General features: G+C 52.5%; 1 protein-coding gene across 8 annotated transcripts in view; it reads left to right on the plus strand.

The window, feature by feature from the left end:
* BANP (BTG3 associated nuclear protein) overlaps nt 1-15,887 on the plus strand; it is a 104,468-nt gene that overhangs the window by 42,002 nt on the left and 46,579 nt on the right. For 7 of the 8 annotated variants that reach the window (XR_009560088.2, XR_009560089.2, XR_009560090.2 and 4 more), the window contains 2 exons: nt 8,852-8,968; nt 10,361-10,536. Coding sequence is in view for 2 of the 8 variants with exons in the window: in XM_060289269.2 (XP_060145252.1) it covers nt 8,852-8,968; nt 10,361-10,536 (293 nt within the window). In the remaining 6 variants the exon portion in view is untranslated. The remainder of the gene's footprint in view (nt 1-8,851; nt 8,969-10,360; nt 10,537-15,887) is intronic. The other variant, XR_009560091.2, reaches the window with a different exon arrangement.

The raw sequence follows: 15,887 nt of genomic DNA on the forward strand, positions 1-15,887 counted from the left end.
GGTTGACGTTCGTGGCAGCAGGTTGCCCCATTTCTCTGGTGCAGTTGGTTATTTTGGGGGAGTTGGTTTTACACTGTATTTTGCTCATCCCCTTCGATATTGGAAACAAAGTTTCAGTGCTAATTTATTCTTATCCCTAAGAGTGTTTTTGTGGATCCTGGTTTTTATGACCTTTTCATCTTTAACCTGCAAGCTAGAGAAATAAACCCTTTAAGACACATGTTAGTGACTGTTCAGATGCCTGGCTGTTGGCTGGTTTACGGGAACTGCCACAGCCCAGGACCCCTGGGACTTGTGCCTCCTGCTCATGTTCTTGGCGCCAAGTGGCATTTCTGGTCCCCCCACTGCTCTCCCCGCAGGGACCTGAGGCCCCATGCCCTCCATCCTACTCCCTAAGGCCTCTGGGATGCGTGAGCACTTGTCCCGGGGCTACGTTTGCATGGAAGGCACCTGGAAATGGAGCCTGGCTGTGCGGCATCTCCCAGAACAGGTGCACCTATGAAAGGGGGCAGGGGGTCATGGTGGACCCCAGCCTACCTGCCTCTCAGGTGTGAGGACCTCGGGGCATCTGGTTTTATTGTTTAACTGAGTGTTAAACAGTAACAAAATTGTTTTAATTTAATTTATTTATTGTTTTAATTTATTTTATTAATTTAATAAAAAATCTGGTTTTATTGTTTAACTGAGTGTCCCCCCGACCCCTCTTTTTTTGCTCTTACTGAAACTCTAGGACCCCGGTAAAAAAAGTAAACAATTTTCTTTTTGTAAGTACAATACGTGGGACACAATTTCGTATTTTATTAGGACCCCGGTTCTTGTATGTGAGACAGGACTATAACTGGAAAGCCAAGGATATGTGCCTTACCCTCCTGCTGGCATGTTCTCATAAGCAGAAAAGAGGATTACTCGAGATGCTTGTGAGCTCGCTTCTGTCAATAGAGGGTTACACAAAACTCAGCATTTCCAAAACTGAGCTGGATGAGTGACAATTTTGAATTGCAGAAAGATCAGTGTCAGCAGATATACTGTAGTGAGGCTCAATGGTAGGAGAGAGGGAGGCAAACAATTTTTTGCACACTTTTTATTCTTATTTTTGTATTTATTGTTTAAGATTTATTTTATTTATTTATTTTTGGCTGCATCATGTCTTCATTGCTGCACATGGACTTTCTCTAGTTGTGGCGAGCGGGGTCTCCTCTTCATTGCTGTGCACAGGCTTCTCATTGTGGTGGCTTCTTTCGTTGTGGAACACGGGCTCTAGGCGTGCGGGCTTCAGTAGTTGTGGCACGTGGGCTCAGTAGTTGTGGCTCGCAGGCTCAGTAGTTCGGGCACGTGGGCTCAGTAGTTGTGGTGTGTGGGCTTCAGTAGTTGTGGCACATGGGCTTAGTTGCTCCGCGGCATGTGGGATCTTCCCGGACCAGGGCTCGAACCCATGTCCCCTGCATTGGCAGGTGGATGCTTAACCACTGCACCACCAGGGAAGCCCCACACACTTTTTAATATTCGGCTGGAACTCCTCCCCCACCACAGAAAACAAAATTGGGCATCATTGTGTGAGCAGAAATAATGCCCAACTTGACTGCCTCACTCATGTGCTGACGAAAATAATCAATAAACAATCTATAATATGAACAGAGAAGAGTTTTACGTGAGTGAAACTAAGGACTGTAGCGCAGAAGACTGCTCCAGAGAAGCAGGGTTTTCAGCACAGTTTTACATCTCGTCAGAACAGGGAACATCAGACAGGTCAGGGACACACACACTCCTTCAGGGTTCCCACGGGACAGACCAGCATGCGCACAGAGTCGGCGTGGCCTTGGCACCTGGGAAGGGAGGCTTATCGTGGAAGGAGGAGCAGCCCTGGCCTCCCGGGGAGGGAGGCATTTCATGTTATTTTCGCGTGGACACTCTCTGCTTCTGATCACTGTGGCCTTTTCTTTAACGGTTAAAGCAGATGTACAGTGAGTGTCCGCTAGGCCACAAAGTCAAGCTGACTCAGGTGTGAGCCAGGGTGGCGCCCACACCTCAGTGTGCGAGCGTCCCTTTCACCACAGGCTGCAGGCAGCAGCCCCGTGTGAGCCGCGCTGCTGTGCGCCGTTGCGGTCGCAGGTCACTCTGGAGGCTGGCTTTGCCGGCTGGGAGTTGGTGCAGGCACCGTGACCCGGCCCCCCCCTGCCGCGCAGCCTCACCTCTGGGCATTTTAAGTCGCCTAGCCTTGTTTTGGGAAGGTTAGAAGCTTCTCCTAAGACGGCAGTGCCCCCAGCCTGTGTGGACGCCCACTTGTGGATGCTCGGGGTGCGCCAGCCCGGCCCCAGCCCTAGAGCATCTGCTGTCCACGGCGCGCTGCTGCGGGTGGCGGCTGCTCTCCGCTCCCGGATGAGCTTTTGCTCAGAGAACTCACAGTCAGCGCTTGTGGACGTTCTTCTTGCTCCTTGGAAACTGGAAATAAGGGGTGACCATGCTGCTTGGACAGACCTGATTTTTCCCAAGGGACCCCGTTCCTCCAGGGAGCCTAAGGAGTGCTGGTGGGGTTTAACCCCATGCCCAACCTGCCCCCGCCTGCCCTGAGCCACGTCCGTGGCCGCTTGTTCACTGATGGCAGCCTCGGTGTCCATTCAAACCATGGTCACGTGGTGGGACTGACGAGCAAGGGGCAGAGGAGTCGGTGCTTTAGGGCAGCAGCACAGGGCGTTCTGACCTGCTCACCAAGCAATGTTCTGAAACTCAGGGGAGGCTGAAGGCCGCTTTGTAAGAGAACTTGGAAATGTTTCCCAGGACAGCTCTGAAAGCTGAAGATATTTGGTTTTAAATCCATCAAAATAAAACCATTAAAATCCCCAACACTGAAAGGGTAAGTGGTAGCAGTAGTTGAAATAGGATTATTCCTGTTGTTCACCAACAAGTGGCAAAGGGCACGAGAGATTCTTGGCTTTGAATCCAGGCTCCGTCACCTGAACGTGATGAGACCTTGGGCAGATTCTACCCTTTCTAAGCATCAGTTTCTTCATCAGTAGAAGGCGAGTAAAAGTCGTGAGCGAGGGTTGCTGTGAGGGGATGACGCGTGTGAGCGCTTAGTGCTCCTTGATCCCCGGGAGGCCGAGAAATCATTCACCGAGTGTCCGACGCCGTCAGCCAGCCTCGTGCCTGCTGGGCGCACACGGTCAGCCCTCAGGACGCAGGTTGCCCTGAGTGAGGACGGCATCCTGGGCTGTGCTCTGGGCCTTGCGTCTGTGGGCGCCTGCTCTGTTCTTTTTTTTCGCAGTATGGACCAGCCGAGCGAGCCCGAGGTTGCCCCTCAGATCTGAGGCTGCTCCTTGAACACACAGGCTTGCCGGTGTCCTGGGCGTTCATCTAGGCAGCCGGGATGCGTCACTGAACAAAGCAGACGGAAGGTCACATGCACAGTGGGCTGGACCGGGTGGGCTCTGGGGGAGGCTGGTGCTACTGGGAGCAGTGGGCGGGGATTTTGTGCTTGGTGTTGTTTTAAACCAGGGGCACCCATCAGAATCACCTGGGGGAATTGTTAAAAAAAGAGAAGTCCAGGCTCTCCAGGGCGGGCCCTCGCTTCCCCAGGAAATTCTGATGCTCAGGGAGTCGTGGGGTGCAGGTCCGGCTTCACTGACTTTGGTAAAGGACGTTGGCTCTGCTGCTTGAGGACTTTGGGCTCAAACCTGCCATTGCCACTGAGTGGCTGTGTGATCTTGGACGGGCTGTTGGCTATCTGTGCGGGGAAGGTACCACAGTGCCCGCTCCAGGTTTGAGGCTTTGTTTCACGCGGGGCCCTGGGGCAGTCCTGCCTGAGGGGGGCGGCCCCCGCGTGACTGCCCCGCGGAGGTGGTGGGGGCCCTGCGCTCACAGTCACTGTCTGCCAGGGCGGGCAGCCCGCGGCACGTGGTCACAGGTCACAAGCGTGCTTTGTGACCTGTGACCACAAAGGGCGTGCTTTACTTCTGAATGATAATGTCCTTAGGCCAGAGTATTCAGCTTGTGTGTAACTAGCATAATTTTAGAATTAGGCAAGAATGTTCAGCTTGCACGTTAGCCTCATCTTAGAATTAAAACAATCAGGATGGTCTGTGGGTCTAGGCATTTCCCTTTTCCCTTTTGGTTAAGTTTTTATTTAACAGGAACTTTGAAAACTGACATACAGTTCTAAGTAAAGGTATAAATAATGGTTTAAGACTGTGAAAGAATGAACTGAGCACATAAAGTTTTAAAAACCAGAATGGCCGAGGAATAGATAAATTGATCAGTGGAACTGAATAGAGAGCCCAGAAATAGACCCACACAAATATGCCGGCTAGATTTTGACAAAGGTGCAAAAGCAGTTTGATGGAGGAAGGACAGCTTTTTGAACACATGGTGCGGGAGTAGTTTCCGCAGGCAAAATGAAAGAAATGAACCTCGGTGGAAACCTCACACCTTGAGCAGCAATTGATTTAAAATGGATCACAGATTGCAACATAAAATGTAAGACTGTAAAACTTTGGGATGAAAACACAGGAGAAAACCTGTGGGACCTGGGGCTAGGCAGAGCCTTCTGAGACGTCACACCAACAGCATTATCCATGAAAAATAAAGAGAGCGTGGACTCAATCGAGATTAAAAACTTACGCTCCTTGAAAGACCTGTTAGGAGCTGAAAAGAAGCGACCGACCAGGAGAAACTGCAAACCACATATCTGATAAAGGACTAGTGGAATGTCTAGAAGAAAGACCTCTCAAAACTCAACAGTGGAAAGTCAAACAATCCAAGTGGAAAGTCGGCAGAAAGCAGAAACAGCTCTTTTACCGGAGAGGAGAGGCGGCTGGTGAGTGAGCGCGTGAAAAGGAGCTCAGCAGCGCTAGCCAGCAGGGAGACGAGGACAGGAGACAGCTGGACACAGCAGGGACCCTCCAGATGCTGGCGGGACGCGGAGACCCCGGGCCTCGCGCCGCTGCTGGTAGGCGTGTAAGACGGGGCAGCGGCTCTGGAAACAGATCGGAAGCATTTCTCGCCGTTAAAATGTCCTCACCGTGTGGCCTAGCAAGCACGTTCTTGGGCACTTATCCCAGAGAAATGGAAACTCATGTTCACACAGAACCTCCACATGAATGGCCATGGCCGCTTTGTTTGTAATAACCAAACCTGCAGACACCCCGAAGGCCCCTGTCTGGGTGAAAGGTTAAACATGCGGGTGTGCCCCTAGGCACATGCTTGGGCCTGGCCGCCTGGGAGGTGTCAGCAGAGGTGGCTCAGAGGTCCCACGCCCCATGCTCCCACCTCTGTGACATCCTCCACGTCCGTCCGAGCGGTAGACAGGGAGCAGGTTAGCGGGTGCGCTGGGGAGGGAGGGTGGGCGTGTCCGGGAGGCAGCACGACAGGCGCACGTGGAGACTGGTGCGATCTGAACGAGGCCCGGGGTTGGTGCCAGCGGGGTCCCAGTGTCACTTTCCCGCCCTCGGTGTCACGCTGCCGCTTACACAGGATTCCCAGAGAAGCAGAAGCAGTGGGAGGGGTGTGTGTGGGGACAGCCAGCACCCAGTCTAAGGGGCTTCCCACTCGGAATTGGCTCACACAGCTGTGGAGGCAGCCAAGCATGTGCACAGTCTGTGTGGCAGGTGGACAGGCAGGGGGCATCGTCACCGGGTGGCACCCCATGGGCAGGAGCTGTTTGGAGTCTCCAAGATCGGGGACAGCCTAAACTGCCTTTTCTTATTATTTTTTAAATATTTAATTTATTTATTTAGTTTGTCCATGTCACGCAACCTTTTCTTATTATTTTTTTAAATATTTATTTATTTAGTTTGTCCATGTCATGCAACCTTTTATTATTATTTTTTTAAATATTTATTTATTTAGTTTGTCCATGTCATGCAACCTTTTATTATTATTTTTTTAAATATTTAATTTATTTATTTAGTTTGTCCATGTCACGCAGCATGTGAGATCTTAGTTCCCCAACCGGGGTCGATCCTGTACCCCCTGCAGTGGAAGCGCAGAGTCCTAACCACTGGACCGCCAGGGAAGCCCTTAAACTGCCTTTTAAAGCTCTCACCCGATCAGGCCAGGCCCACCCAGGGTGATCTGTCTCTCGAGTAATTTACCATCAACCAACTGGGACTTTCTATCACATCTGCAAAGCCCCTTCCCAGCAGCACCCAGAATCGTGTCTGACTGGGTACCTGGGGCTGTGATTCGGCCTTGGCAGGACACTGACGTGCTGTGACAGTTGCCCCGTACGGACCCTCAGGATAACTACTGCTGTCTTCTTTTTTTTTTTTTTTTTGCGGTACGCGAACCTCTCACTGTTGTGGCCTCTCCCTTTGCGGAGCACAGGCTCCGGACGCGCAGGCTCAGCGGCCATGGCTCACGGGCCCAGCCGCTCCGCGGCACGTGGGATCTTCCTGGACCGGGGCACGAACCCGCGTCCCCTGCATCGGCAGGCGGACTCTCAACCACTGCGCCACCAGGGAAGCCCTGCTGTCTTAATGTGATGTGGATGTTCCATAATTTTTGAAAAACAAAATATTAAGTTGTACAACTTGAGGTTGACGTAATTGCATTAGTGGAAAGGTGTATTTTCTGGAATATTAATATTGGTATTTAAAAACAGATTCATTGCTCACTTAAATGTTTCTGTTATAATCTAAATACCATCATCCATTAAAAACAAGTCCCCTGATGAATAAGCTTTGGACCGTCAAATTTTACATCGTCCCTTTTGCTTTTTGAACTTTCTTTCCCACTTCATTTCCGTCACAAGATTTTATCCTGTCAGCCAGGCTGGTGCATTCCTGTGCAACAGAAATACGGATAGAAATTGAAGCTGAAAAATGTATCTACTGTAACCGTGAGGCCTGGAGGGTTAAAAAAAAAAGCTCTTCTGGATTGAGGTCTCATTACAGTTCTTAGTACACAGTTGAACAAAACAGGGTAAATTATTACCAGTTTATAGTTAACAATGCAGTGTTGTGAATTTACCCTTGAGATGGATGGGGTTTAGTGTTAGTTAATTCCTGAATCTCTGCACGGTTATGAGTAATCTATCACTTAAAATGACGCAGGGTTCAATGTTGGTTCCATTTCTGTTTTCAGTTTTTATAGTTTGAAGTTCTGAGAAGCTGTGTTTACATAAATAAATCTGTGGAAGATGGAGGAGGTCCTCATTTCTTGCAGGTGTGTGCCAGCAGTCTTAGTGGTCTGTCATCACAGATTACTTTGATTATCTGTGAGCTGAAACCCTAAGTAGGTCCTGCGTGCGCTTTGTCAGAGGCGAGTGGTAAGGAGTGACCCCCGCAGAGCGCCTGCTGTCTTACGTCTGGATGGACGGGGTGCCTGAATGTGATTGCGGGGAGGCTTTGTGAAAGGGAACAACCACACTGGCCAGAGGTGCTCTCCTGGGGCATCATCTTTAGGACATAGAACGTTCTGGAAGGAGGGCGTCTGGGAATTGAGGCCCTGCGGGATCTGCACACCGAGGGGCCCCGGACGGTCAGGTGCCCCGGGGCTCCCTGTGCTCCAGCTTGAAGCTGGTTGTCTCAGACCAGCATTTCCTTGGTCTTAAGGTCCTTTAGGAAACAGAGGTGTGTTTAGTCTAACGACTTTGCCGGATGTTGGCGTGAATCCATTTTAACCTGTTTATTTCCGGCAGACATCTCAGACCTTGAATGTGCTCGTGTCCATCGTGATGTCCTATCGGGGTGAGAGGGAACACCTTTGTGTGGGTACCCTGTGTGTGACCTCGGTACCTGGCCACTTGTGGTGCCTGACCTGTGGGTAGGTGGTCAGGATCTGGTGGGTTAGTTCAGGTGTCACTGATGATTAAGTAGCACGGCTGAGAAAATGCTGACGCCTTTGAGTGGAATGCAGGCGATTATGCTTCTTTTTTAGGAAAATATCCTGTGGTCCTGCCATTCACTTCCGCATGACACGGTGCCATTTGTGCCTCTGCTTTTGGGGACATTTAACAGGGTGTGGCTGGGACAGGGGCTGGCTTCTCATGGGTGCCTTTGGGTTCATGGGCTTTCCTCCTGTAAAAGCAGGGTTTCCCCGACTTGGAGTTTGGAGAGAGAGATCCAGGCATGACATTGCTCTCAGGTAACACTGCTGTACATCTCGAGTGCCTGTTCTTTCTGCACAAAGCACGGCGGGAAGCGCTGAGGGCTGGAAGGTTAATGAGCAAAAAATCTTGACGACTGTGCTTAGAGACGAGCCACTGGCTCCCGCGTGTTTAAACACGTGTCTCAAAAAATAAAAAAATAAATAAACACATGCCTCCCTCCGGAAAGAGCCCCCGGGGGGGCACAATTCTTTTGTAGCATCGTTTCCTTCGAAGCAAAGTCCCCGGACCCTTGGCTGTAGTTCCTGCACTGGCCCAGCAGAACCCAGAGGTCAGTGCCCGGCGGTTCCCCCGCAGCCCCTCCGCAGGTGTTCGCCCCTTTCTGTCATGATACTCACATCCTGGGATGGAACTGATAAGCACAGTGGTCACGAAAGCCCAGATTGCACGTGGGAATTCGCTGGATGCAGTGAGTAAGTCTCAAGCTGCTTTTCATGCAGACCTGCTCCTTCAGAAACCTTCCTGCACAGTGACAGCTGTGACACCTCTGTCTCTTCTCTGTAAACATGTAAATATTTGTAACCCGACTCTCCCGGCAGTGCCAACAAGGAGCAGAGATAGACTCTCCATTAAGAAGCCCAGCCCCGGCTCGCACTTTGCCCGGTGTCACCCGTGCACGTAGCGCAGCCCTGCCGGGGCCTCCCCTCTGGAGCTCGGGGCGTGGGCGCTGACTTTTGATGACTCTGTGCTCTGACAATGAACGCTGTCGTGTTAAGGTCTTCTTTTCTCTGTGATTCTTTTGTTCCCTAGCGTCGTCCCCCAGACTACAGTAATTCTCAACAGTGATCGGCAGAACGCCGTTGTAGCCAAGATGGAAGACCCCCTGAGCGGCAGGGCACCGGATCCCCTGGAAAATATCATTAGCAAGTCAGTAGCACGACACCCCACCTCTCACCGCCACCGCTGGGGCCCCGGGGACAGGGCGGCGTCCTGGGGCGCCCGTGTCGTTGGGCCCAGGGTTCTCCGCAGCCAGGGTCTGGGGAGGACGGCCTGGCCTGTGTCCACCGCCGTGCGTGCCGGCGGGAGGTACCCTGTGTGCTCACCACGATGCGCGGATCCCGCCCTCTCACCTCACTCCCATCTGTCTTGTCTGTCCGAGCATGTCGGGTCGGCGACGTCCCCTCTGGTTGGTGAAGTGGCGGAGGCGTTTCGAGGTGGTGCCTTTTCCACCCCTTTTTCTTTGGAGACGCTTTGGCTGTACCCTGGGTCAGAGGCGGGAGTGCGTGGAGGGCACCATCGCCCCTCGTGTGCTGGCGCCCCGCCGGCGTCGGCCCCACCGCGCTGCTTCCCGGCGAGTCTCGCAGGCCCTCCTGCAGCCGGTCCCGCTTCTACCTGGCTGTAGCCCAGGTCCCCAGGGCCCCAGACCCCAAGCAGACCGGCCGCGGGAGGTGGGTGCGGACGCTTCGGGCCGAGACCGTGGGCCGGCAGAGCCGCAGAGGGTCCGTGTGCCTCGTGCCCGCGAGGGCGGAGTCGTGGCCAGGTCCGGAGCGTTTAGCGAGGTCCAGCCCCCAGGATGGAGCCCCCCGGGGTTTGCCTCGGCAAGCAGGGACCTCGCGCTGCTTCCCCTTCCCCGTGCGCGGCAGCATCTCGAAGGAAGTCGAAAAGGTCATTCAGAAGGCAGTAGCGTGCCTCCGGGTAATGGAGCCCGTTTCGGAGCTGGCTGGTGTCTGGTTTCCTGGCCGTGCCTTACTGCGCTGTATCGGGGTCCCTTGTGGTGCTAAGGATGCCCCCCAGGAGATCCTCGACTGGCTTTTCTAGCCCCCTCGAGCGGTTTCTGGCAGTGGGCTAGTTGGGAGTGAGAGCTGCGTCTTCACAGGCCGGGTCATTTCTAGGACATCTCTCGGGACGGAGTGGATCGGTGCAGTCAGTCTGGGTCTGCAGACATACTTTCTCTCACTCAGCCTTTCCTTTGACACGGCCTCAATCTCACCCTGATTCAAACGTCCGCGTTTTGTAGGGTTACCTCCATGATCGGAAGGGAGCGTTCTAGGCCTTGAGTCACAGCGGTTTGTGATTTCACTTCTTTTGTGATGTAAACATGTTTTTAAACGTTCCAAGTTTCATACAGTTTCTTGGAGCCACAGGCTGTCTCCTGCTATTAATCTGAGTAGAAAGAGCTGAGGGAAGGCTGGTGGCCCAGTGCGTGTGCAGAGGTAGCTTCTGTGAGACGTGAAGGGGAGAACGTCGGGGTACAGAACCATCTCTGCGTGTTGCTGTGCTGCTCTCACCACACTGCTGGTGTCTCTGTTTCCCGCGCAGCGCGGTGCCCGGGCGTCGGCAGAACACCATCGTGGTGAAGGTGCCAGGTCAGGAGGACAGCCACAATGAGGACGGGGAGAGCGGGTCCGAGGCCAGCGACTCCGTTTCCAACTGTGGACAGTCAGGAAGTCAGAACATCGGCAACAACGTCACCCTCATCACCCTGAACTCGGAAGGTGCGTCCTCGAAGCTGCTCCTCTTCTCCGCGTGGACGGTAATGGGCGTGCCGCGGCTCTTGAACAACTCGGGCTGAAACTGCGCGGGTCCATGACACGTGGACTGTTCACTAGTAGTTGTTACAGCGTTGTACGGTCTGCACACGGGGAGTCGTGAATATGGGGGCGCTGCGTTCACGGGGGGCCCACTAGCAGTTACGTGTGGATCCCTGACCACATGGAGGGTCGAAACCCCCCACATTGTTCCGGTGTCAGCTGTAATTTTTCCCCCTGCTTTTTAGAAAAGTAATATATGTTTATTGTTTTTGAAAGATGCTAAGATATGAAAATGACAAAGAAAGTACAAATAACCGGAGACATTCCTCATCCAGAGATCTCCAGAAACCCTCTGGGCTTTTTCTGCGTTAACATACACGCTAGATTTACGAGTTTGTAACTCGCTTTTCCCCATTGCATAGTAGAAATCTCTCCACGTTGATACAGATTTACATAATCGTTTTCAGTCAGGTGTGCTTATTGAATCTAGCTCTGGAGGCTTTCCGATGATGGACAGCTATAACTTGAGAGGTAGCGGTTGGCTCACCTGTCTGACCACAGCTCTGTCCTGTGTCTCTGATGAGGGCCTCACGCAGACTCAGAGGGGCCACACGTCCACGTTGAGTCCACGCTGCCCCTGCCCACTGTGATATAGGGGGAGCATCCTTTCTCCTGCTGGGTCTGGGGTCCACTCTCACCTGGCTCTGGGTCCAGGTGGTGGCCTGGCATGCCCTCCAGAGGGTTCCTGCCACCTGGCAGCTTTGCCCTTCTCTTGAGGGCTGAGTCAGTGTTTCCCAAAATAGCGCAGAGAGAGAGGAGGGAACTGGGCAGATGTAGCATCGTGTCACTGGGTCCTCAAGCCTATAATTTGTTAACTAGGAAGGGCTGGTGAGGTGTTTCTGCTTCTCCGTCTGAGTCGTTGATTTTTCCTAAGAGCACAGTATAGATTTTTCTACAAAGATTTTCCTGTTAGACTTGTTACCACATCTGAAGCATTGAAAATGTTTTCCTTAAAACGTCATTCACCTCTAACATAAGTTGCTAGGGTTGAGATGGCAGAGCAGGGAACAGAGAAAAAGCAAACTGGGCCACTTAGAAAAAAAATTGAGGTCTAATTTCCATTCCATAAAACTGACCATTTTAAAGCAGACGTGCCGGTAGAGGGTGCACATCACCCCTGTCTAATTGCAGGGTATTTTTACCACCCCAAAGAGACCCCACAGCAGTACCCCCGTGCTCCAGCCTCCAGCCCTGCCACCTCTGATCTGCTTCCTGTCTGTGGGGTTGCCTGTTGTGGATGTTTCATACGAGTGGAAGCACGTGGTGCCCTCCCGTTGTACATGCACCAGTCCTTCATTCCTCTTTATGGCCGGATGACGGCCCATCTAAGTGTGTAGATAGGCCACACTTTGCTGATCTGTCACCCGTTGATGGACGCTGGCGTTCCCACTTTCTGACTGTCACAAACAGTGCTGCTCTGAACGTTTGTGTGTAGGTTTTTGTGCGTGTCTTCATTTTTCTTGGGCTGATACCTGGGAGTGGAATTGCTGGGTCAGGGCAGCTAGTCTCTCTACTCATTAGACTTGAGGAAAAGAGGGTTGCTCCTGATTTCATCTTAGTGGATATCGAATGAAAATTACATCTGTAACAATTGCAGAGAAAGCTAATTGTTCTTATTCTTTTTCCATGTGGATTTTGGGTAAATACTCCCGTAGGTCTAGCTGTGTACTTTAGGCCTAACTTGTTTGGTTTAAACGGCCTCAGCTCTGAAACATGACATTGGATAATTTGGGGGGAGTCTGGGGTTATCATAAAAACCAAAAATGTCATCTTTTAAGTTTGTATGCCCTAATGTGATCTGATTAATGTGAAATATATTTCAGGGGGGACTGCAGACTGACTCTAACGTGAGCTTACAAAAAGGGATCCGAATTTGAGCTTATTAGCATTAAAATCTGTAGGGAAAAAAGTACAGGTTTTCTGTGTGTCTGAGTGCAAGCTTGCTGCGACTGTCCTCGGGAATGTGTCCCCACCCCCACCCCCCCGCAGTTCTACGTCCTGAGAATGTCAGGTTGAGCCACCTCGGTTGGCACGGGGTTTGGGAAGATGGAACAGAGACCGCCGGTGTGTGCACGTAAATGTGGGCAAAAGAGCTAATCTGCGAACGTCTCACACGGGCCTGTAGTGGCGTCCTGTGGCCAACATCCTGTGACATTTATGATGCACTGAGAGTCGGATTCGCTGCTTCCCTCCCGCGTCCTCCCGGGACCAGAATAGCTTGCTCGACTGGGGAGCGTCCAGTCAGCGACTTCCTATCAGAGAAATGGGGATAAGATGTAGGCGCTGAAGGGCTGGAGGCTCGGCCTTAGGTGGAGTCGTCTTACTTCCTGATAAGAGCCCAGGGCTGCACGTAGACAGACGTTCTTCTCTTCTTATAAAAGTATTTCTGTGCCTGATTGCAGAGAACCACAGAGTTTCAGAATGGCTGTTTCTTAAGAATTCCACATTGTCTGCACGAATTGGCATGCCGTCCCCTAGCAGATCTTTATTATACTGGAGCGGTGCCAGGGGATTTACCCGTGCGTTAATCGGCAGTGCTGGCTGTCACGGCACCAGCTCCGTTTGGATCAGAGAAACGCTGACGGTGGGGAGCGGTGAGCCGCAGGCTTAGCTCTTAGCTCTTGCCCTTCTCTTCCCCGGCACGAGGCCTTCGTTTACCCCGATCTTTGGAAAGTACTGAAAGTGTGTGGGGTTCATCGTTCCAAGATTAAGCTGGTGAACTGAGTCAGAGAAACAGATTAGCCAAAGTGGACCAAAAGTGGGATCTGTGCATTAATGAAGGGATTTAGTTAGATTCTTAATAAAGAGTTTAATTCCTGCCGTTTATGCATTTGATAATTCTTACAGAACTTGACTAATCCTGCATGTAAAACGTTTGGTACTTGCCTTTAATAGGGAAGTACTTCTGTTATAATTGAATTATTGTCAGAAATCAGCCTTGTATATGTTGCAAAGCCCCAGTCAGTGAAGTGATTTATACTCACGTATCTGTGAGTATAAATAGGTACAGATACTCACATATCTGTGCTGGGGTGGGGGGCAGGGCAGGGAGAAAGTCTGGGAGGAGCAGGTGATTGATTCAGCAGGGTTGTCAGGCACAGCACGGGGACCCTGGGGCACCTTCTCCGGGGTGTTGCTGGGCTGTGGGCTACGAAACAAGATCAGTACAAATTGCTGTGTTCACGAAACTGCAGCTGTACGTGTGCTGAGGAGGAAGTTTAGCCAGAAACATTTCTTGAGAATTTGTTCACATAATTTATTTTACGTGAACTTTTCTTAACACAAATTCTTTTTATTTTAAAGATTTGTTTTGATGTGGACCATTTTTAAAGTCTTTAGTGAGTTTGTTACAATATTGGTTTTGTTTTATGTTTTGGTGTTTTGGCCGCGAGGCATGTGGGATCTTAGCTCCCCGACTGGAGGTCGTACCTGCACCCCCTGCATTGGTAGGCAAAGTCTTAACGACTGGACCGCCAGGGAAGTCCCTGCATAAATCCTTTGTGTATTTGGTAACATTAAAACGCATTTTAGCAGCCGTCGTAAGTAGGCTGCTGACAAGAGCAGGATTAAGAGAGAGGAGTAGTGTAACAACGTCAGTGGGTCTTTGTGCAGGACCCCGTAGTGAATGGTCACTGATCCCAGATCAGAGAAGAGTGGCCGGAGGGTGGCGTCACAGCATCCCTCGCCGAGTCTCGGGTCGGCATGTGGGACCCAGCATAGGGACACCCCGTCTCTGCCCAGTGCTCCCGCTCTTTCTGCCAAGTGTCCTTGGACACTCGCTGTTGTCACAGTTGAGCTCATGACGACTGTGCTCAGCGGGCGGGATTCCCCGGAAGAGGCTGGGCTCCGTCCAAGGTGTGGCCACGTGGTTCTGTGGGATGGGCCCAGCCTCGGGGGGATGGAATTGGCCGCAGTGCCAGAGACGTTTGTGTTTTCCCTTTCCCTACAGCATTATCCTGTATGTAACCTAACGCTTTCGAATTCCCAGTTTAAAAACCCCAAATTGTCAATCTGTCCATAGCTTGAAGATGTCACGTCAGTCCCAAAGGAGCAGAGGCGCTTGGTCTGCAGGCACACAGTTTACTGTGTCTAAAGCCAGGAGGGCAAGCTGTCAGGTTCTGTGGTTGGTTGGAGTGTTACCGATTCACTGCAGGCGTCACCCTTGAATGAGGCTCACAGTCAGGGTGTAAACACCTTAATTCACAAGGGCTCAGAAACAGGCGACAGCTTCCGAGGACGGAGTGTGGTCCATGCTGAGAGGCGGCCCACAGGGCCTGTTCTGGAAAGCCTCCTTGAGCCCCTTCCCGGGGCCACTTGGTCCCCCCCACCCCCAGCCCGCACCTCACACGTAGAGAAATTCGTAACCAGCTTGGGCAGCCTTTATAAAAGCCCAATGGAAACACAGCCTGATCCCTGCTCGTGGGCACGAGGTGTCCTCTGAGGCTGGCCCAGAGGTGCTGGAGCCGGCCTCGAGGACCTGACCTCATGTGACCCCCTGGGCCGTGTGTGGACACCCCGTTCACCTCAGAGCCTGCGTCGTCACCATCCCTTGGGTGGAGACTGAAACGCCTCCCTGGTGGTCCCCTCTCGTGGCTGCAGAGACCAAGCCTGTTGTGAGTGATCGCCGAGGGGGACTGGCGGCCAGGGCGTCTGGGAGCCAAGGCAGCAAGTGTCCGAGTGGCCCATCCTGGGGGCCCTTCCCTCCATCACAGCTGCCCGCACAGGACTTAGAGGCTTCTGGGGCCCCCTGGACGGAACACCGGCGTCTTTGGAGAGAGCCCGGGCGCTGGGCTGGGCTTGGTTCCGGGGTGGCATTTGGAGTGCTGGTGACCTCCCGGCCTGCGTGACGTGTGTGCAGGGCATGCAGGCTGCTGTCGGAGGACTCGCAGTTTGCCCTTTGCTTTGGAGGAGTGGTGACGCCTTGTGTCGCGTTTTCTCAGAGTCCCTGAGTTGCAGTAAGGCATGTGAAGTCCTGGCACGCAGGAGGCGCGGAGTAGATACTGTCTTGTCTTTGCCCCACGCGATTAGCTCCCACGCCTAGGCCCGGGCCCAGCCGAGTGGCTCCGAACCAAGGCTCCCTGGTGTCAGTGGACGTGCTGGTGTGTGCATCAGCTGCCTCGGGACGTGTGCCGGTGCGTGTGTGTGCGTGCCTGTATGGACGTGTGTGTTCTGTGTATACACGTGTATGTATGCATGTGTGTCAGCGGGTGGGGAGCAGGGGAGGCATGGCACAGGTAGCTGCTTTATCTCTCTGT

This window comes from Globicephala melas, chromosome 19 (assembly GCF_963455315.2).
Source record: "Globicephala melas chromosome 19, mGloMel1.2, whole genome shotgun sequence".
Lineage (NCBI taxonomy): Eukaryota > Metazoa > Chordata > Mammalia > Artiodactyla > Delphinidae > Globicephala > Globicephala melas.